The sequence below is a fragment of the Bradysia coprophila genome, unplaced genomic scaffold (assembly GCF_014529535.1).
Source record: "Bradysia coprophila strain Holo2 unplaced genomic scaffold, BU_Bcop_v1 contig_350, whole genome shotgun sequence".
NCBI classification, from domain to species: domain Eukaryota; kingdom Metazoa; phylum Arthropoda; class Insecta; order Diptera; family Sciaridae; genus Bradysia; species Bradysia coprophila.
In genome coordinates this window covers 2,418,757-2,438,378 of record NW_023503608.1, presented here as the reverse complement: position 1 = coordinate 2,438,378, position 19,622 = coordinate 2,418,757, and the positions used below count along the sequence as shown (strand labels likewise).

The following is a 19,622-nucleotide window of genomic DNA, read 5'->3' as shown; positions in this document are numbered from 1 at the left end:
GAATTGAGTTCAAATTTCAATAACCAGGCCAACGTAGTCTTATCCGTAAAACAAATAAAAATGAAAGTTTTTATAATACTCGCCTGTGTTGTGGTCGAAATGTTTGCAATTACTAATGCCGGCCAATTTGGGAGATAGATGGTGTGAAAACCATAACGACCAATGCCTTCTAAATACCGATTGTGGTCCAAAAGGGGGACTGTTCACCGACTTACTTTTGTAACGTTGTATGCAGATCAGGCGGATTCAAAGCTCAAAGGTAGAGTATGCCTGAATTTCATAGAACGAGGCTATGCTGTGTGAAGGAAATGGTGATTCAGAGAAATTCTTGAATGCAAACTGTAAACTATTGTGTGAAATGGGCTGGGATTCATGTGGCTACAAACACAGTAGATGCAACATTTTTAGGTACCTAATATTTATTTACCTCACTTCCATCAGTAATTGAAAGTAAACTATTCGTATTGGAACATTCCTATTCAAATTGAGCAACAATTTATATGTTGACTGCTGCTGCTGCACAAAAACTAGAATTATAAGTAAAGCTTTACTGAGAAACGTTTACTCAATGAGATCATTTGGGATTATATTAATAGACATAGTCTCCACACATTTCAAAGTACTCGGCTTATGGACTGAAACAATCATAGAAGGACAACACAAATTGAACAGAGGCCAGCACCCCGTTTCCTGTTCATTTTTAGCCCCGTACGAAGTACGAAGGGGCTTATAGGATTACGATGCCGTGTGTAATTGATGGAATTCGAAGCAGACGGTAAGGGCAAAGTGTTTGCCTATGTTCATAGATGACGAATCCGCAATAAAAATTTGGGCCGTCTGTCCGTCTGTCCGTCACGTCGATATCTTGAGTAAATCAAATCCGATTTCAAAATTTTTTTTTTCCCTGAAAGATAGTCAAAATAGTGAGGCTAAGTTCGAAGATGGGCATATTCGGGTCGGCCCTTCGTGAGTTAGGGCCACCTAAGTGATTTAAGGTCTTTTGGTGATATTTATGGCAAAATAAACGATGGAAATGTAAATGACACGGCAAATGATAGGTATTGTTAATACCAATCCAGGAAAAAAAAGTTTTTTAAAATCGGGTGAGTGGAGCGTGAGTTAGGGCCTTAGAAGTGAAAAGCTACTAGGGCCCTATGTGTATTTTACATATAACTCGAGTAAATTTCATATGTTTTTCGTAATTTTTGTTTCATTTGAAAGATAATCGAACACCGAATAGAAAGTTGTTGAAAAAAAAATTAAATTTGGGTCCTTGGATTAAGGCCACTACTAGGGCCCTATGTGTATTTTACATTGAACTCGAGTAAATTTCATTCGTTTTTCGTAATATTTGTGTCATTTGGAAGGTAATCAAAGGCCGAATAGAATGTTGTTGAAAAAAAATTAAATTTGGGTCCTCGGTCTAAGGCCGCTACTAGGGCCCTATGCGTATTTTACATACAACTCGAGTAAATTTCATCCGTTTTTCGTAATTTTTGTTTCATTTGAAAGATAATCGAACAGCGAATAGAATGTTGTTGAAAAAAAAATTAAATTTGGGTCCTTGGACTAAGGCCGCTACTAGGGCCCTATGTGTATTTTACATATAACTCGAGCAAACATCCGTTTTTCGTAATTTTTGTTTCATTTGGAAGGTAATCAAAGGCCGAATAGAATGTTGTTGAAAAAAAATTAAATTTGGGTCCTCGGACTAAGGCCGCTACTAGGGCCCTATGTGTATTTTACATATAACTCGAGCAAATTTCATCCGTTTTTCGTAATTTTTGTTTCATTTGGAAGGTAATCAAAGGCCGAATAGAATGTAGTTGAAAAATAAATTAAATTTGGATCCTCGGACTGAGGCCGATACTAGGCCCTATGTGTATTTATACTCAATAAATTAAAATTTTAGGGCTATTTGAAATTTTGGTTTTATTTGAAAGGAACGTCGTACGGGGCTTCGTAATTGCGCTATGTGCAATTTCTAAGATGTACACATTACATAATAATTTTACTTTAACTACTTTAACCGGCGCATAGGCTTACGGTCAAAGTAGGGTGACAGACGCACTAGGGTCACGTACGCAATAGATATACGGGTTTGTACGGGGCTCAGTCGCAGCAAACGCTCCGACTGTTCTGATGGCTCGTTTGTTTCGATTTCGACAAAGTTTGTATCCGATGTCTGGTTTGTATCGCGATGGTCTATACATCAAAAGATGGCACCAGTCATCAATTATAATTTCGTTTGTAAGCTTCGTAGTTACACTATTATCGTTCATCAATCGTGTCGAATAATATTTTCTTACCTAAATCTCCCATATTCTATCACAATGTTGTGTTTTGTTTACGTTCGTAATGGCAAGTGATAAATGTTAGGAGACTAATAGTGCGCGCTTTTCGTCTTCTACTTCTTCTACATTATTAGGAATCATTAGTTACATTATATCGGTATTGTCTCCACTCGTCCCTACAATACTTTAAAAGTGTGACTAGGAAACTTTTAGTGAGAGATCATTTTGGAAACCCTCAGATTTTTCCTAATGAAAGTGTTTTAGTTTAGATGGTGTTATGTATCCCATCAAGTTCCACCGATAACCGGTTACTGTTTTTTAAGATTTTTTTATATCCTCTCTTCCCTTGAAACTTCTTTTAATGTAATTTTCTGGACAGTTTCCAGCGACGATAAACGAACATCACCAAACCTTACTTATATTGATGCGTGACTTAAATCAGTTCAGAGCCCAACGGAGATACTTTGATAATGGACGTTTTTGTATTTCAAATTTATTCCATCAACTCCCAGTCCATTCGAAATTAATTAGCGGTTCTCCAATTCCGATGAGCAGGATAATACAACGACATTTGTATGGACATCGTAAATAAGAAAATGTACGAAAAGATCAGTTCTACATACTCACAAGAGGCCAAGAGTGTCAACATCAACAGGAACGAATGAATGTTGTTGTTAAAGACGGAAATGATGGTGAAAAGTTTTTTACTTGTAGTTTACGAAACCCAAAAACGATTACCTACACCTATTTTTCATCATCACCGCTGAACCAGTCTTCACATCCAGGAACATTAGCAGGAGCATCACAAGTCTTTTTCTCCTCATTAAATACTTGCATATCGTCGCATCGCAATTTTCTTGGTTCAACGGTATCGACGCACACATAGAAATATTCGCAATCAGTTGGATGCGGGTAATGAGGATTTACGATTACTTGTCCTGACTTGTCCTTATTCGGTCCACCAGGGCACACAAATCCATCCACAAGCTTTCGTTTCTGATCCACACAATTTTTTCGATTGACTACATTCGGCCAAGTACATTGACCTGTAGACGCTTGGAAATGCAATCCGTTTGCGCATTTTGTTTCGCTATGTTCGCCGTCATCGCAAATAAAAAAGATATCGCAAATAGTGTCGTCCGGATGAGGAAACACACCATTTCTTCTAAGACAGTATTCACTTGTAGGACTAGGTGTTTCTAAAAGAAATATCGAATTTATGTCACTCTGTTTCGCCCTGCACATTGGCAAAAACTCACGTAATTTTGTGCGGACACCGCAATCCACGTTGAATATTTGATCACATTTTCCTGGTCTTGTAAGATTCCCGTTGAAAACTAGACCATCTGAACACAACACTTCTTCAGCGATGCCTTCTTTGCAGTCGTAGTATTTATCACATTGAGTGGGATGAGGAAATGATCCATTTCCAGTGGGACATTCAAACTTCTGAGTATTTATTACAGATGCAAAAACTGCTTGAGAGACTGATGATATAAGATGATTAAATTAAACTACCGATCGCACAATCCGGTTATGAACACCAGCACAAATATTATTATGCAACAATGTTGTAACCATGCAAACGAACTTGATTTCTTACTAGCGAATATAAACAAAGGAAATAGGTAATGCCACATTTTTGGGTGTATAAAACTCAGCGAACCACCACTGTTGCTGATGGACAAATTACTGAAACGTTTTTGTATTGAACAGCAATTTCTTGTCTTTCTTGTGCAATGTCCCCTACCATCAGTTGGATGTACATAATTCATAAGATCAACACAATCATAACTTAAGTTATGGAGGTTGCTTGGAAATATATTCCACCATTATTCACTGTGTGAAACATTGGAAAATATATTTATGACTTCCAGCGAGGTACCCCTTCCCCTCTTGCAAATATGTAATTTATGAAACTATCCCATATATGGAAGTGGCTTAGATCGTTAATGTCTTTCTGTGAAGGATTGGTCGATGGATGTCTTTCTTAAAATGAATCTATATTATGGCTGCAGATGAATCAGTTATCCTGTTACAAAAATATACTTCAAGGAGGTATGACGATCGCATGCAATCTGTATGATGTTTTTGACTCCCATCAGCTTGTATTCCTGATAAAAATAAACGGAGTGCTATTGTCATTTATGTACAGATTGAGATTGGTAACTAGAAACCATTAAAATTGCTTCAAAAACGCAGTCAGCCAAGTTTTCAAAGAAATTTAATTTGTTTTGTAAGGCGAAACTAGAAGAATCGAATAGTTCAACTTTAATTCGAATTATTTAAAGTTCATACCCAGACTAACCTTTGATAAAAGTCCATTTACGAGACGAAAACTCACATTGTGAATACCGTGAAAATGGCTATGCGTGGAAAAATCACCGAAAAGGACCCGAACTTCGAGAAGCCGGAATTATGTAAATGTGGCAGTGGATCGTGTAAGTCGCGTTCGTGCTCGTGCTATAAATACGGAAGTGGATGCAGCCCATCTTGTGGCTGTACTGGATCATGTGCAAACATGTTCAATCATCTCGTATATTTTTTCGGAGATAAGGAAAAATGCGATGCAAACCCCTGCTTCGCGAAGTGGCTCATCAAAAACAGTAACGGTGGAAGTGCTTTGAAGTCGGTAGACCGAGACAATTTGCAAGAACGCATTTTGAAGTGTGACAGGTATACATATCATTATACACAGTTGAGTTGGTTGGCTTGGTTTTGAATCAGAGTTTTTCAGCAACGAAGAGTTATTAGACGACGACGACTTCAAAAAGTGGCAAAAAGCTTGGAAAAAACTACCGGCTGATCAAAAATTGGCTCAATCCCAAAAATTATTTCGAATGCTTTTGTCGAGTAATTCAGATGACGCTTTCGCTTCCTTATACTTCTTTTCGTTCTGCCGAAACGATGTTTTCAATAACGATAACGCTTGGCATTGCGTTACGTGCCAAACTTGCCAAGAGTGGAGAGAGTGGCATTGTGGACGTTGTGATAAATGTAAAAATTTCCATATTTTCCGTTGCTAGACGAAACGTAAACTTTTCATTCCGCATCTCATTTTAGGTGTGTCTGGATTGACTTGCAAAGGATGCGGTGGAAAAAGTGAAGCGGGTGCTTCTGGATTTTTCTAAGCAGTACTTATTTTACGAGCTACGAAATCGACTCATTTCCAACCAAACATAAAATTTTGTCAGAATAAACCACGAAAGCATTGAATTTAATAGTTTAATTGTACTAAGTAGTTTCAACAGTAAGCTTGTAAGTAGTAAGATTGTATCTGTACCGACAACTACCGAAAAAAAGATGTTGCTTGTGAAGGTTTTTATGAGTTATATCGTAACTAACCTACTCTGAAGAATTTGCTACTCTTGAGGGCTTCTAGGAGGTACTCTGTGCAAATTTAATTATCCACGAACTATCTATCTAGTAGCGAGAACTGTCTTCACTCAAGAATATCGTTTTGTTAGGAATGGTCGTTGAGCTCATTGAGGAATATGATTGAAATGTCGACAACGTTTCATGCCGAGGGCCTAAATTAAGAGAATGATTCTGTGATTTTGTCCCCTGTCATTAAAAAGATTTTTTTTTGAAGTAGCATTTCTCTTATGTGTGACCTTTCCATCAGAAGATGGAAATTGTATATGTTTTTTGCGCCCTCGGGTACAAAGAATATCGCGCTCCATTAAATAGACATTTTAAATGTTTCAATAAACACAATCTTCTGCTGTCCACGATTGAGAGAATTTCATGCACCCTAGAAAATTTGTCACTTTGTCCTTCAATAATACGGCAATTGCTCTAAAGTCAAAAGTTAAGTTTCATATTTCACATTGACGTCATTTATGGATTATTTTAACGAAGAAAATACTGTCGAAACTACTTTTGCATTGGATGGAGGTGACCAATACAATTGTTAAAAGTTTCCTATATGAATATCGCCAGCTGGTGTACAAACAAAAACACTTTGTATTGTAACACGACAGAGTAAAGTTAAACAGGCAGGAGCGCTGATATGACTAGGGAACTGAATAATCTAGTATCCCTATATTTTCTGCGAATAAAGTTGTTCAATTTAGGTCAGTGTTCATTTGAGTTCATTTTCATCCCGTGTATTAGGTCCCTTATTTGACATTTCAAAAATGAACCGCTCCTGCCTGGTTTATTTTACTCTGCCGTGATTGTAAACAATTCAAAGACAACCTACGTTAACGTCATCTATGCGTGCACATAACACGTATGAATAAGTAACCAAATTGTGCAGAATGTGTTTTGATTGTTTATCTTACGGTAAGTGTGTGTTAGTAGATCAGCTGGTGCTTATTCTGCACATAGGGAAGTTTTAACAATTGTATGTCCATTTAATCATTCGTCAAGTTTGATTTTTAAATTTTTGTAATTTTTCACAATTTAGTCATTTTCTCCCCTCCGCTGAAACATTGAAAGTCTTCGTTAACTCGGGAAAAGTTGGAATAGTTAAAACTCGTTCAGGAACTCTTCGTTAAGTTTCACTGGTGATAATTTTGACACTTCTTTCATATAAAATGAGTCAAGATCTTCACTTTAGGTAACGAATTTTTAGTTCCTGAACGAATTCTTATGTGTTAACCAAGCTTCGATCTGGCCGCAAACTGTCGCTCTTGGTGAAATTTCCTATTTTCTCCCTGAGGTGAACACAACGTTTTTCATACTGTCGTTTTGCGAAAATCCGCATTTTTGTCCACTTTATTCAGCCATTTTAGATGAGATAATAATTATATTCTCACGCAATATGTTCAATATGTTTGAACTCGCCATTTTAGGACAAAAAATGATTATTTTCTCACATAAAGTGTAGCCTCTGGGAATAATAACAAAACGCTTCGTACTGCACAAAATAAGGCTCTGGACACAAATAACAATCCTAGAAATGCAATTTCCAACTTATTTGTCCATCGTTGAACAAATAACTATTGCAAAACTTGTTGCAAAACAAATCAGACCAAATTTAAAAAAACGAAAACGATTAATATTAGTGGGTAGAGTCACGCCATATGGACGACGAAATCCAATTATTTTCGATGCAATGTCGAAGAAAATCGCTTCTGTCATTAATTTCTAAATTTGACGTTCATACGAAACACACATCAAAATTTGTGATAAAAAAACACGCAGATATCTCGTTTACAAGTGGATATTGATCAATAAAATTGATTAGAAATAAATTTTAGACCATTAAAAACATGGTAAGCAATTCAATAACATTTTTGAACTAACCCTTTGCATCAGAATTCTCTAGAAACATTTAATCGCCGTGCGTTCTCAGTTCCATTTACATTGGAAACTGATAAAAATGTCTAGAAGTGTAAATAGTGAAAGTGTTGTGGATGTAAAACCTATCCGAATGCGGTTTACAATGAAACTAACCGATTGACTTCTGTTGTTTCAGTCGATCAGCGAATTTTTGAAAGATCTTCCGTGTCACGACGAACAGAATTTTGCGTTGTTTAATACAGAAAACGGAATTCGCACATCATTACGTCGTCCTTCTGTCTATTTACCCACAATAGACATCCCTTCCGATCAAAGTAAATACCAAACTAAATCTGTCCCAGACAAAAAATTTCTAATTTCGTCTATTCCAATTGCAGTTATAGTGACAGAAAAGAAAAACATTTTACTGAGATACTTGCATCAACAATGGGACAAAAAGGTAAAGTTGAAAGAGTTTGCAGGTGAAGAATTTTGCTTAAATTGCCACTTACTTGCAGAATCCGGTGAAAAAACGAGAACATCCACCTACGACTGATGGCAGTGACGGCCCGCTACGAAAACGATCTCGATTAGAAGCTGTAACGAACTAAGTGAAAAATTGGTTTAGCTACACAAATCATCTCGATCCAATCTCTAAATAATTATTATGTTGTCACTTTGGCTATCATTCAATGGAGTGCTGACACAATCGTCGAAACGTTTCAACAAATAAAAACAATGGAACAACCAGTGTGAATATCAGTACATTTATTGGCTTTTCATTTGTTTATTGCGTACCTTTGGATACGTATGGAAGAGTTGGATGATAATATCCATTACCGGACACTGAACGACATGTATTGCTTAGAGATTTTCGATTCTTAGAATTGCTAGGTATACGAGCTGAGGCAAATCACTCAAATAGTTTTCTCTTGCTGGTGAAAATTGAAAAAGGTAAGTCGTTGCTTCATTCTTGGGCAGTTAAGAATTTCATCTCTCGCAACTGTTATACGTAATTGGATTCGGTTGTCATGTCCAAAATGAGAGGTTCTGTTCTGAGGGGTAGAAATGTAAGGCACAACAGAAGGACAACGAACAATGTCAGTGACGTGGCAACCAATTGTAAATTGAATCGGCAAAAAGACAAAATTCTAGGGTTCAACGATTAATCAACTGATACACTCGATGAAAAAAGACTGAGGCAGAATGTGAAGCGATAAGACATAAGAAATAATTCTCGCTATTATACCACTACAACAATCGAGGTTTCGAAACGATTTTTTTTTTGTTCAATTCCATTCTTCATTTGGCTCCAATTAAATACTTGAATTTGACACCACACTGCGACAAAAGATTACGTCTGACACGTATAAAGTGTGGTAAGGAAGTTATACACCAGACACGTATGCGTCCTTACACATGACCAAAGCACTCAACAAAACAGTTTTTTACTTGCCACCCGATTTCTTCGTTTTTGACCTTGACTTAAGATTGTTGTCTCCTCAAGTGTTTTTTGTTTTTTGTCGTCTCCTATAGTGTGACAACTTTCTGCTGTTTGGAGTTTACAAGAACTCTTCGAAGTGCGAAGTTCGAGTGGTTACAACAGGATGCGAATTCGAGTTTCTCATTTAAGTGTTCTTGCAACCTTCGGGTGGCAAGTAAAAAACTGTTTTGTTGTTTGTTGAATGTTTTGTTGAATGGTGCTTTGACACGACACGTATTTCCATACATAGTCATTGTATAATATACGATGACTAAGGTAAGAAACATGCCACTCGTATTTTATACAAGACGTATGTATAACAATACGTTTCGTACATTAGCACGCATACCTGTTGCCAAGATTTACACTCGTTCTAGCCCTTTTAGCGCTAGATAACAAAAGTTGTACGTTACGAATCGTGGCCTTATGAGGAACTAAAAATGCTGTATAGCACTGATCTATTCTAAACTAGGTAAGTAACAGATTTTGCATCAATCCTTTGAAAAGGAATACTTAAGTCAATTTAAGTAACAGGTTCAGTCATTATACTATTAAATCTGGTATAAGGTAAAATTGAGTTGTACCGACGATGAGGTTCAGAATCATTTGTGGCAATATGTCGGCTGGCGTTAAGATAATAATAAATTATCCAACGCTTTGCCATCAGGGAATGTTCCCATAACAGATGCTGCATTGCGACGTTGGACGGCGACACATAATCTTTGTAGTTAGAATTGTCTTGAGCGACTCTCACTAGTTACATCTTCAATTCTTTTTTCACACTCTGTCCTAACAACCCACGAAGGTTTTGGGTCTAGCGTAGAAAGCTGCACACTAAACTTCACTTGACAAATGTGTTTACAAACCTGACAATCATACTGTCATACGCTGTCATACTGGCAATTCAATTGAGTACCTTGTATGTCCTACTTATTCAACAGACAAGGAGATACATGGTGTTCAAAGTTACCCATCTTGACGGTATAGTGGAAAGCAGACGAGTTATAACCACTAACCAGACGAAAAGGTTCAGTTTCATTTGTAACAACCCACCGGCCGGCCGGCGTGAACGTTCAAACGCACTGTATGGACGATAGGGTCGTTTTGTTGCAAAACTTAAAGATTTAAAAACAGAACTTCAAAACTGTAGCTGCTGACCTAACGATCGCTTAATTTTGGTCCTGTGACGCCAATGGGTTATCCGTTATGTGTATAGCCTAAAAATTTTCGAACTCTTGAAAATCCAATTATTTATTAACTCACTTCATTTAAACGATCTAAACTTAATTACACAACAACCCCATTGAATGTATACAATCTCCGACACAATATTATTGATGCGAAAGATGGCGTTCAGACTAGTAAATAAAAGCATAAATTTCATAGAAAACGGAAAATAATAAAGGACAGCCATAAAAAGCAAAGGATATGGATACCAATCATATTCTAAAGAAGCTATAATTTCTGGTAACGGACAGTGTGTACAAGAAAAACCAACTTGGCAAAAAGAAAATTACTAATACACTTTCGTATACCGGTCGGAGAACGGAGGATGTGAATGGTGAAAACAACGAGAAAACAGATTTACGAGTGAAAATAACAGAAGAAAAAACTCCAAACAATTTCTCTTTCTCAAAATAACAGAAAATCCACATATGTCAACAGCGTCGCACCCGATATTATAGTGAGCAGATTTCCTCTCATTTTCTTCCTCATTTTCCTCAATGTCACAAAAATGTCTGAGCGTAAAATTCAGTAGACCGGGAGCATTTGAACGAAATAGACGTGCTAATTTTGGATATTTTTCTTATAGACTAGTGAATATATATTATATTCAATCAAGGTGTTTATACATCAGAATATAATTTGAGAAGAAGGAAAAGAAAAAAAAAAAGTTTGTGTGAGAAAATCGGAACATTTTTGTGTTTAAAGTCTGGTGATTTTTTTTCGTTCTTTCGTGAAATTAAATTTATTACTCGCTTCTCTATTACGTCGTTGTGGAAGTTTTCAATTTTTGTTTATTTGTGATTGTGTTATATGCCAAAAAAATATATAGAATTGGAATTTTTCTTTATTTTGATAATAAAGATAGTGACAACATAACTAACGCCTGCCGCCTACGCAGTATATCCATTCAAAATCGAAGTGATATTAAATAAATATATAAAAAAAAGAAAACCGAAAGAAAAGTTTAACATATTGTACGCTATAAGGGATTAGCTGGCTGAATGAGTATAAAACCGTAATGTTCTATTTTCATTTAGATTGAATAACCAAAGTTGTTGTGTGTGCTTGTGCTTTATATACACCGAAAATCATGTACAAAATGAAAATTCATTTTCTTGTTATTCGATTCAAAATATACATACCATCGTTGAAAGACACACAAATATATAAATTCCTAATCTATGACCAATCAGTATATAATAAAACTGAAAATGTTGACAATCAAAATCACATAAGGACACGATGTCGAATATTTACAAATATGTTTCATTTGTGTTCTCCTCATATTGTTTAACGCAATTTGTTTCAAATAATTTAAAAATAATCATTTATAGGTCACACGGTGATTGTCGGAAATATTGTGATATTTAACAGTCACCGAGCCGCTGTTGTTGGACACATATATCGCTTAATTAAAAAAGAAAAACATTTTTCCCTAGGAAATCATCATCATTTGTTCGGCGACGTTTTTGTTTTCTCTCCATCATCGTTTTGAAATTAATTCAGTTAGACTATCGGTTCGGGTAATAAATTTTATCTTCCATGTGTGACTATTTCATACATTACTCGTTTCTGTATATAAACTCTAAGACATACGTTAATTCTGGTTTTCTAGGGATATAATTCTATTATTACTCTTCTAGGGTAAATTTTATTTCCGTTTTTTTTATTTTGAAGAAAAAAACCAGTGACCCGACGGAGATTCGAACACGGAACCTCCGACTTATGAACAAACTACGCTAACCATTTGACCACAGAGTCTTCGGGTATATCAGATATACATACCCTCATGATTGTCTTATACCGCATTGTGCGACTCAATTTATAAAGTATATAAGCAACATGTACTGCAAAATGTGTCGCGTGTATGTGTGAATGCCATGTTGGAATTCGTTTAGAGCAAAAAATAGTCAAATTTTGATGAAACGGATACTCTTCATTCAAAAATTTCTTCTTTTTTTGTTTTACCTCAAGATTTCTGTAAATTATTTAGTGATCCGATTGAACCTATCTGCCGAGAAATATGCCATCGCAAATGTGGTGTAAAAATGTGTAAAAAAGCGTAGGGTCTCAGTGCTCAGCAGAAATTCGTACGAATGAAAATCAACTTACGATAAAGAGATGAGCATAGTTTATTTGCAATTTATTTTAATAAAATGAATAAATAAAAAAAAATGTTTGGTGCGGGAAGAGAACTCACGACCTCATGCATAAAAAGTTCACGCTCTAGCCAATTCGGCCACTGAGATTGATGATTCCACTTAGTTTTGTTGTCATGAAACCCCACATGTATGTAGAACATAAAAGCAATGAACATAGATGCTCGCATAGATGTGTTAGTAAGTCTGTCGCAGGTAGTCCGATCAATTTAAAAAGTGCACGACAAAATGTCGCGTGTGTATGTTTAGAACGAAAAATAATCAAATTTTGACTAAACGGATTCTCGTTATTCAAAATTACGTTGTTTAGTGTTTTATATCAGGATTTCTGTAACGTTATTAGTTTTTCAATTGTACAAATATCTGCCGAGAAATGTGTCATTGCAAATCAATATGACAAAAAGGCTAAGGTCTCGGTTTACAGCAGATATTCATTCGATTGAAAATCTACCTACGATACCGGAGATCAGTTTATTTACAATTTTTTGATAGAAGATTGAAAAAAAAAAAAAAAAAAATGTTCGTTGTGAGAATAGAACTCACGATCATGTGCATAAAATTGACGCGCTCTAGCCGATTCGGCCACCGAGACTTACGATTACATCTCGATGTTGCCATGATTTTGCTTGATTGTCACACATGATGCTTGTATTGTGTACTAGATACACCAAATATTTCAGTGGTGTTTGTGTTTGTATGTCTTCGAGTTTATATACAGAAACGCTGAATGTATGAAATAGTCACACATGGAAGATAAAGCATTGTATTGGTAGGCGAGAAAAATTCTCGAATCACTTCTTATGTACATATTGTATACACACGCGTTCGCTACGCTCACTTGTTATATACAATATGTACATACGAAGTAATTCTCGAATTTGTCTCGCCTACCAATAAAGTACTAATAACAAATTTTATCGCTGTGACATGTTCTGCGAACTGCGAGGTGGTTAATAAATTTCACTGCGACAGTTTCGTTTATTCGAAATCTGAGTGCATCAATCAATCAACCCAGCAGCGCCGCGCTTTCATTAAATTTCTTTTTATGATAATTTGCTGCTGAAAAGGCCCATTATAATTAAGGCTAATTGCCATTTAGCATTTACACGAACTTGTTCGCAATGGGCGGTGGGGGGATTGATATCGAATTATGCACATCACTCACACCTATTCAACCGATCAACGTTCGTTGTACAGTAGCACTGAAATGTTATCTATCTAATCTATCAGTCTAATCGGTGGAGATTACCACATTTGCCATGCAACTATGATTTACTGATTGTTGTTGGTGGATGTGCTTTTGTTTAAGCTTTACGGTTGATTTTATTGACTTTGTCACAATTGATTCAATTGACACACTTATAAAAACCAAGAGTAGGAAACTCAAATCGTCAGTCGCACACTCAATAAATATGAATGCAATTCAGAAGGTTAATATTTCGAATTTATGTATTTAAATGAGTCAGCCCACTATTTTTCTGCTGTAGCAGTTATATGAGTCTAAAACTCAAACAAACCTTGACATTAAGATTATTTTGTTTAATGTTCAGTCTCGTTATTCTTGATGGCATTATGTTCATAAAAAAATTTTGAGGATAAAAATAATTTAATTTTAATAGTCTCCTGAAATAGGAACAAGTTCGATGACGGTATCGGAAACATTATAAAATGGAAACTAGCTTAGTTTACAATGTAATGCAGTGATGTAATGGACGTAAAGAAATTAACAGTAATGTTTTCAATTCCAAACTTTCAATGACAACTGTGATAAACGTATATCAGCTAGACAAAGCGAGCAATAGTCATTTACACAACTCGTACCGTGGTTTAATAGCTTTACGTGTTACGGCATGTCTCATTTTCATTTACATTGCCTAATCACGTAATATATATTACACACTTGTCACGAAGAAGTCGAGGCTTGCCGAGATTGATAGTGACAAGTGTGTACTCTATTTTATCACATATTTTATCACGAAAACGAGACAACAACATCGACCTGAAGTGTAATTTGTGAATTATTCTTCTAGTTAAGTAATTTTGACATCCGAACACCGCGCGTATGTTTACTAAAACGAAGTAGAAGATTCTATGGGGATCGTGGGTATTTAGGTCTCTATTTTTTGTAATGTATTTGCCTTGATGCTTGCCAGGTGCTCCTGCACCTGAGTTTACTATGTCGTGATATTAATGAATCAGTCAAACCCCTTCAAACAGGGAAATGTGAAGCGAGTGTCTGTTTTGGGTGATTTGCATTAGAAACTATCAGCGAGGAGGAGCGAAATTTATTTGTTTGTTACTTACACAAAATCTGATCATATAATTCTGGATGAAACAATATCAGGCAAACTCTCAATTCACACGTGTAATGCCAATGGTGTACTGTCTTGTCAAGTGTTATAGAACTCTTTCAATCGAATGATGACAATGCCAAGGGGGTAATCACTAGTAAATCAGTAAATCAAGTAAATCACGGTAAATCACAAAAAATTTTGAAAAATTTTTGAAAAATTTTTAATTGTCACTGGATTACATTTCGAAGTATCGTGGCCGTAAACATATAGGATAAATTTCATGAACTAATACAAATTGAAGTAAATAGATTCAAATTTAGTAGAAACTTCATTTTTGATTTACTTGATTTACTGTGATTTACTGTGATTTACCGTGATTTACCGTGATTTACTGAGCTAGTAAATCAGTGATTACCCCTCGGACAATGCCAACAGAGGGGTGATTCGCCAAATTAATCGAATTAATCGCCAAATTGGTTCGACTTCTCATTATATTACATAACTCGAGATAAAAATGTTAAGTCTCGTTTTCGTGTGTTTATAGACTTCTGCTACTCCTCGAATCAACAAAATTCACTTGATAACTACTTTTCATCTTTTAAGCCCTTATAAAATACTATTGCTTTACTAGGTAGGAAATGTGCCTTTTCCCTCGCTCGTAAAGTAAAACGCCGTAACACGTGAAATAAAAATCAGCGAAATGGTTTCTTCATAATTCCTCAAAAGTTTTAAAGAATTATTTTTTCCAACACTACATCAGGCCATGGCGGCTGTGAAATAATTGTATGTCTAGTATCACGATGAGTAAAAGTCCATCGGGATAGTCATTACTGTTTTGTGTGATTGAGGGCTGCAACCTTCACCCTTGTCGAAAAACAAAAAGTTCCAAACGAGGACGTGATGATTACGTCTTCATCGACTACTTCGTTTATAGTTTATGTCCAAAGTTGTGTACGTACATACCTCGGTATAAATAGGATACGATTTCATGTAATCATTGACCTCGGTTTCGACTCAAATAAAATTCATACATAAACTGGACTTTTCATCCCTAGTTAAAACTTTCCTGTTAAATTTATTGATCCGAAGAAGAAATCTCGTTTCAGTTAATTTTTCATTTTCATGCCGAGGTATATTTATCACACATTACGTTCTAAAGATTCCGAAAGTATGTTCTCGAATCAAGAAAATTCACACCACAACCGGTCTTTTCAACATTTCATTTTAAGTTATGTAAATGACTATTTTCTTTTGCACAAAAAAAAAACAGAAAAGAGAAGAAAAGAAAATTACATTGAAAATGTAAATATAGAAAGTTGTTATCTCGACACATGTCTTATTTAACTGATTGAACAAAATTAGACACTGTTAACGTACACTTATTCCATTGACTCTTTTGCATTCGTACTTTTTCAGCAAAGAGTTATGTTGTCATTTGCATATATTTTCAGATACATTAGTAAGAAGACTGTCTATCTCTATACGATTCCGTAGACGAATGACCTTACAGTGACTGATGGCAGAGGGTATACATACATATAACTCAGATAATTATACTAACATCTATGTTCAAAAAATATCTCTATCCGAATTTGTTATCCGTTTAAAACCCCTTCGACAATGTCGACAGAAGTAGATGATGAGAGCTTTTTATAGATTAGCTTTCGCTTAGAAGAGCGAATGAAAACAATGAAGTAGAAGATTTATTAAATAGTGTATTGAGCAATTGGCTTTAGTAACATAGTAACAGAAGTAAGGAGACATTCATAAAGGACGTCCGCACTTCAGTGTTGCTAGACATAGTTAGAACTCGAGAAATATGCAATATGCGTCCTTGGTCGGTCATATATTTAAGACCTGTATATGGCAAAAGGCTACACTGAATTACGGACCTCATTTCTGGATGTCTCCCATGACTGTGTTCATAATGTCACACGGATAATGATCCGAAAGATTTTATGTTTACCAGAGATTGTAATATGCCACAGATTTAAGAACATGGTCTTTCAATCGTACAAAACAGATACTTAAATAACTACTCCATCGCGGACTTAAATGGAGTACCAACATTTTATTGGCTCTACTTATACTCAAACGCCGACAAAGCACTCACAATCTTGCGTTCTAATGCTTCTAACATTTTGTTAATTGCACGTCTAGCGTCTATGTATCAAAGGACGAACAGAACAATTTGTTAAATTTTCTTGATTATGTCTCCCCCATTTTTGAAGTCGCAATTTAATTCCGTTTCTTCTTGATAATTTAATTCATTTTCATTATTTCCAAATTTTAGTATAAATTGAAATTAATGAAAATTCTTTGTATATACATTTTTTTAATGGAAAGGAGATGCTTCTTTTCGTTTCCAACGTAAATATAGAATTGATACCCCGAGATTATAGCAAACGTAACACTGTTACCAATAAAAGATTGCAAATTAATTTCGAAGAATTTAATTTTTTTATGTTTAAATCAAACAAAATGAAAAGCTAAATGAAATTCCGTTCGTGAAATGGTAATCTGTTTTCTTTCTTTCTGTTTTTTTTATTTTTTATTTTTGAGAGAATGCCATGCTATTCGAATTGAGAAAAAAAAAATCTAAAAATAATTACAATTCAGTTTGTTCATATTCACATTTCCTCTTAAATAGCGTGTAACACTCAGAACAATTTTTTTTTCTTTAAATTATTTTATTAAACGGAAATACTTTTCGGTAAATTTTTAAACATTTTTCCTTTGTATTGTTTTTAATTTGTTACGAAGAGAGTTTAAGGTCATCTATTTCTGGTTAGGCACTAATACCGAATCGAATGGAAATCGTATGAATGTTATAGCATTTTCATTTTATTTTTGTTTGACTGAAAATATCGATAGAATCATCGGAGATATTTTGTTTTTCTCGTTCTCGTTGCACACACATTCACATAATATACATAACATTGTGTTTGTTGTGCTAAATATATTGTATAATACAGTTGATGGCATGCGCTACAAAGTTTAAGCATAATAAAAATATATTATACGAAGTGACTAGATGGATATGGTTTTTCTGTTTAGAGGTGTTGGAGAGCCAATATTTTTCTTTACATTTTCAATTTTTCTAATAAGTTTCGTTTCCGGTCTGACAGGTTCTGTGATATCAATGAAAATTCGCACAAAATGGTTGAACTAACTGACTTCAAAAGACGTCACTAAACCGTCTGTCTAAAGTAAACATTTTTGATCTTTGGTTTGTTGGCAATTTTATTCGACGTAGTACTCTGACCCAATACTCTCTCGAGCAAAAAAAAATCGTTTTGAGGCTGTCAAAATCCCACATTATTTCATTAAACATTAGGTATTGTGGAAGGGTATTTCCTGAACTGTTAAAGTATGTCTCGAAAACAGATGTGCTCTTGTTCGAAACGACTTAGTCCCACTAAAAGAATGAATGATGTGATAATACCGGACTGCACCCTATCTACGTGCTAAAAAGTTTCTGAAGTAACTGAAAAAAAAAACTTTAGTTTCCAATTAAATTCTTCTCAATTCAACTTTCTGAGTTTTCTCATCATTTTTTAATTTTGATTTAGCAACTCTGCTATACTGAATGCCATTCAACAAGTCGATCTTAGTTGTTCGTTTGAATTTCTTCTTTCCGAATGAGCGACCCACACACTGGGGATTAGGAAAAAAAATGGCAAAAGAGAAAAGAAATATGGTAATGTGAAATGTAAATTATTGAAATGAATTTTTCCTGCATTTAGAAATGTAAAATGGAAATTTATTGATTCGTCTCCTTCTGAAACACGCAGAATTGTCGTATGTATACAAATCGGTAAAACGAACCATGAACACACAATTGTTTGTTAAGTTGAGGAAACTAAACCATAACTCGTTCAAGCATTTACGGGCTTTTGAACCATCCTGATTCGTGCTGTTTGGTTTGAATAACTTTTCGGAATATTTTCAAAATGTAGAACAATGAAGGAAATTTCGACGAACCAACGTTTTGTTGTGTACGCGGTTCAGTTTCGTGAAATGTCTCTCGTATTCCGTCAATTGTTTCGGAGATTTGCAAAAGTTTTCAAAGATTTTGCTATTGGTGGAAGATATTGTTTGGTGTTCGCTGTTAGTCAGCGAAACTTTATTAACTTTCTGACACCCAAGTGGGCCTTGTTGTAGATATAACTCACAGAGCGTAGCACATTCAGGATTAACAGCAGGCTTATTTCTTTCACAAATTTATTTTAATTTAATTTTGAGTAAGGACGCTACTTTCCGTAGTGATATGCTCCCATTAATTTCCTTTCTTAACTACATGGATAGAGATTTAACGCTTTCGAGAACGTTTTTCAGGAACGCATTCTGTGATGCATTACGAATGGATTCTTATTACTTAAAAGAAAGATTCAAATCATAACTGTCTTTTCACGTACAGTGAAAAATCACATGGCATGGAAAATCATAGCTAACGCTTTTCATTCATATTTTACAAAAGTGTTGACAGTCAATGAAAGTGTAAAACAGGTATGGTCTATTGTCCGCCCGGAGGACATAAAAATTGATTTTCGTACTTAAACACACTCATTTTCATATCATTTTGACATAAAATGTGAGTGCGTTTAAGACGAGTTTGCCGATCGACCATACCTGTTCTAGACTTTCATTGGTGACAGTCACCTGACTTTTCTTTCGTAATTTTCCCCAATATTTTACATTTATCGAACCAGTTATCTATTGACCTCGAAAGGATATGTGTCAAAAGTGTGTAAGCCTCAAACGCTTTGCTACTCCTTTTTGTCACTCTTCAAATTTTTAAGCACTTGAAAGGAAATTTGGGTCTATTCAAATAGTCTAAAATAATCGGATTTTTAGCGTGCGCACTATTCGAATTGCCCTTTACTAGTAACACGGATTACTTCCACCGTAAACAGCTATCGCATATCACAGGCAT

At 35.3% G+C, this 19,622-nt stretch overlaps 4 protein-coding genes and 1 long non-coding RNA gene across 6 annotated transcripts in view; 3 read left to right on the top strand and 2 right to left on the bottom strand.

The window, feature by feature from the left end:
• Positions 1-2,981: 2,981 nt before the first annotated feature.
• Positions 2,982-4,043, bottom strand: LOC119080131 (protein obstructor-E-like). The gene is made up of 3 exons (XM_037188349.1): positions 3,898-4,043; positions 3,554-3,781; positions 2,982-3,493 (listed from the first exon to the last, which is right to left on the bottom strand). The coding sequence occupies exons 1-3, from the start codon at positions 3,932-3,934 to the stop codon at positions 3,039-3,041; spliced, it is 720 nt and encodes a 239-aa protein (XP_037044244.1). The 5' UTR covers positions 3,935-4,043; the 3' UTR covers positions 2,982-3,038.
• Positions 4,044-4,505: 462 nt separating this feature from the next.
• Positions 4,506-5,502, top strand: LOC119080130. Its single transcript, XM_037188347.1, has 3 exons — positions 4,506-4,970; positions 5,032-5,291; positions 5,358-5,502. Exons 1-3 carry the CDS (start codon positions 4,657-4,659, stop codon positions 5,423-5,425), a joined length of 642 nt encoding a protein of 213 aa, XP_037044242.1. The 5' UTR covers positions 4,506-4,656; the 3' UTR covers positions 5,426-5,502.
• A 1,874-nt stretch (positions 5,503-7,376) lies between these two features.
• Positions 7,377-8,135, top strand: LOC119080112 (DET1- and DDB1-associated protein 1). 2 transcript variants are annotated; one of them, XM_037188344.1, is made up of 4 exons: positions 7,377-7,516; positions 7,720-7,858; positions 7,922-7,983; positions 8,042-8,135. In XM_037188344.1, the coding sequence occupies exons 1-4, from the start codon at positions 7,514-7,516 to the stop codon at positions 8,132-8,134; spliced, it is 297 nt and encodes a 98-aa protein (XP_037044239.1). In that variant the 5' UTR covers positions 7,377-7,513; the 3' UTR covers position 8,135. The 2 variants fall into 2 exon arrangements, with proteins under 2 accessions (XP_037044239.1, XP_037044238.1); XM_037188343.1 differs by lacking the exon at positions 7,377-7,516 and adding an exon at positions 7,519-7,659.
• LOC119080122 lies at positions 7,448-9,998 on the bottom strand. The gene is made up of 3 exons (XR_005088275.1): positions 9,987-9,998; positions 7,867-7,876; positions 7,448-7,591 (listed from the first exon to the last, which is right to left on the bottom strand). It is a non-coding gene; the product is annotated as an uncharacterized LOC119080122 (long non-coding RNA).
• Positions 9,999-10,559: 561 nt separating this feature from the next.
• LOC119080007 (receptor-type tyrosine-protein phosphatase kappa) overlaps positions 10,560-19,622 on the top strand; it is a 127,683-nt gene continuing 118,620 nt past the window's right edge. Inside the window, exon 1 of the mRNA XM_037188183.1 lies at positions 10,560-11,248. Coding sequence (XP_037044078.1) covers positions 11,235-11,248 — 14 coding nt within the window. The 5' untranslated portion in view covers positions 10,560-11,234. The remainder of the gene's footprint in view (positions 11,249-19,622) is intronic.

What these genes read in the sequence shown, in the direction of transcription:
- LOC119080130 (XM_037188347.1), top strand. Translation starts at nt 4,657, where the DNA reads ATGGCTATGCGTGGAAAAATCACCGAAAAGGACCCGAACTTCGAGAAG. An exon ending in CGCATTTTGAAGTGTGACAG is followed by an intron (nt 4,971 to 5,031) that starts GTATACATATCA and finishes AGAGTTTTTCAG; the next exon opens with CAACGAAGAGTTATTAGACG. An exon ending in TTGTGGACGTTGTGATAAAT is followed by an intron (nt 5,292 to 5,357) that starts GTAAAAATTTCC and finishes ATCTCATTTTAG; the next exon opens with GTGTGTCTGGATTGACTTGC.
- LOC119080112 (XM_037188343.1), top strand. Translation starts at nt 7,624, where the DNA reads ATGTCTAGAAGTGTAAATAGTGAAAGTGTTGTGGAT. An exon ending in ATAGTGAAAGTGTTGTGGAT is followed by an intron (nt 7,660 to 7,719) that starts GTAAAACCTATC and finishes CTGTTGTTTCAG; the next exon opens with TCGATCAGCGAATTTTTGAA. An exon ending in ATCAACAATGGGACAAAAAG is followed by an intron (nt 7,984 to 8,041) that starts GTAAAGTTGAAA and finishes ACTTACTTGCAG; the next exon opens with AATCCGGTGAAAAAACGAGA.
- LOC119080131 (XM_037188349.1), bottom strand. Translation starts at nt 3,934, where the DNA reads ATGTGGCATTACCTATTTCCTTTGTTTATATTCGCTA. An exon ending in TCCTTTGTTTATATTCGCTA is followed by an intron (nt 3,782 to 3,897) that starts GTAAGAAATCAA and finishes TTATATCATCAG; the next exon opens with TCTCTCAAGCAGTTTTTGCA. An exon ending in CGGTGTCCGCACAAAATTAC is followed by an intron (nt 3,494 to 3,553) that starts GTGAGTTTTTGC and finishes TATTTCTTTTAG; the next exon opens with AAACACCTAGTCCTACAAGT.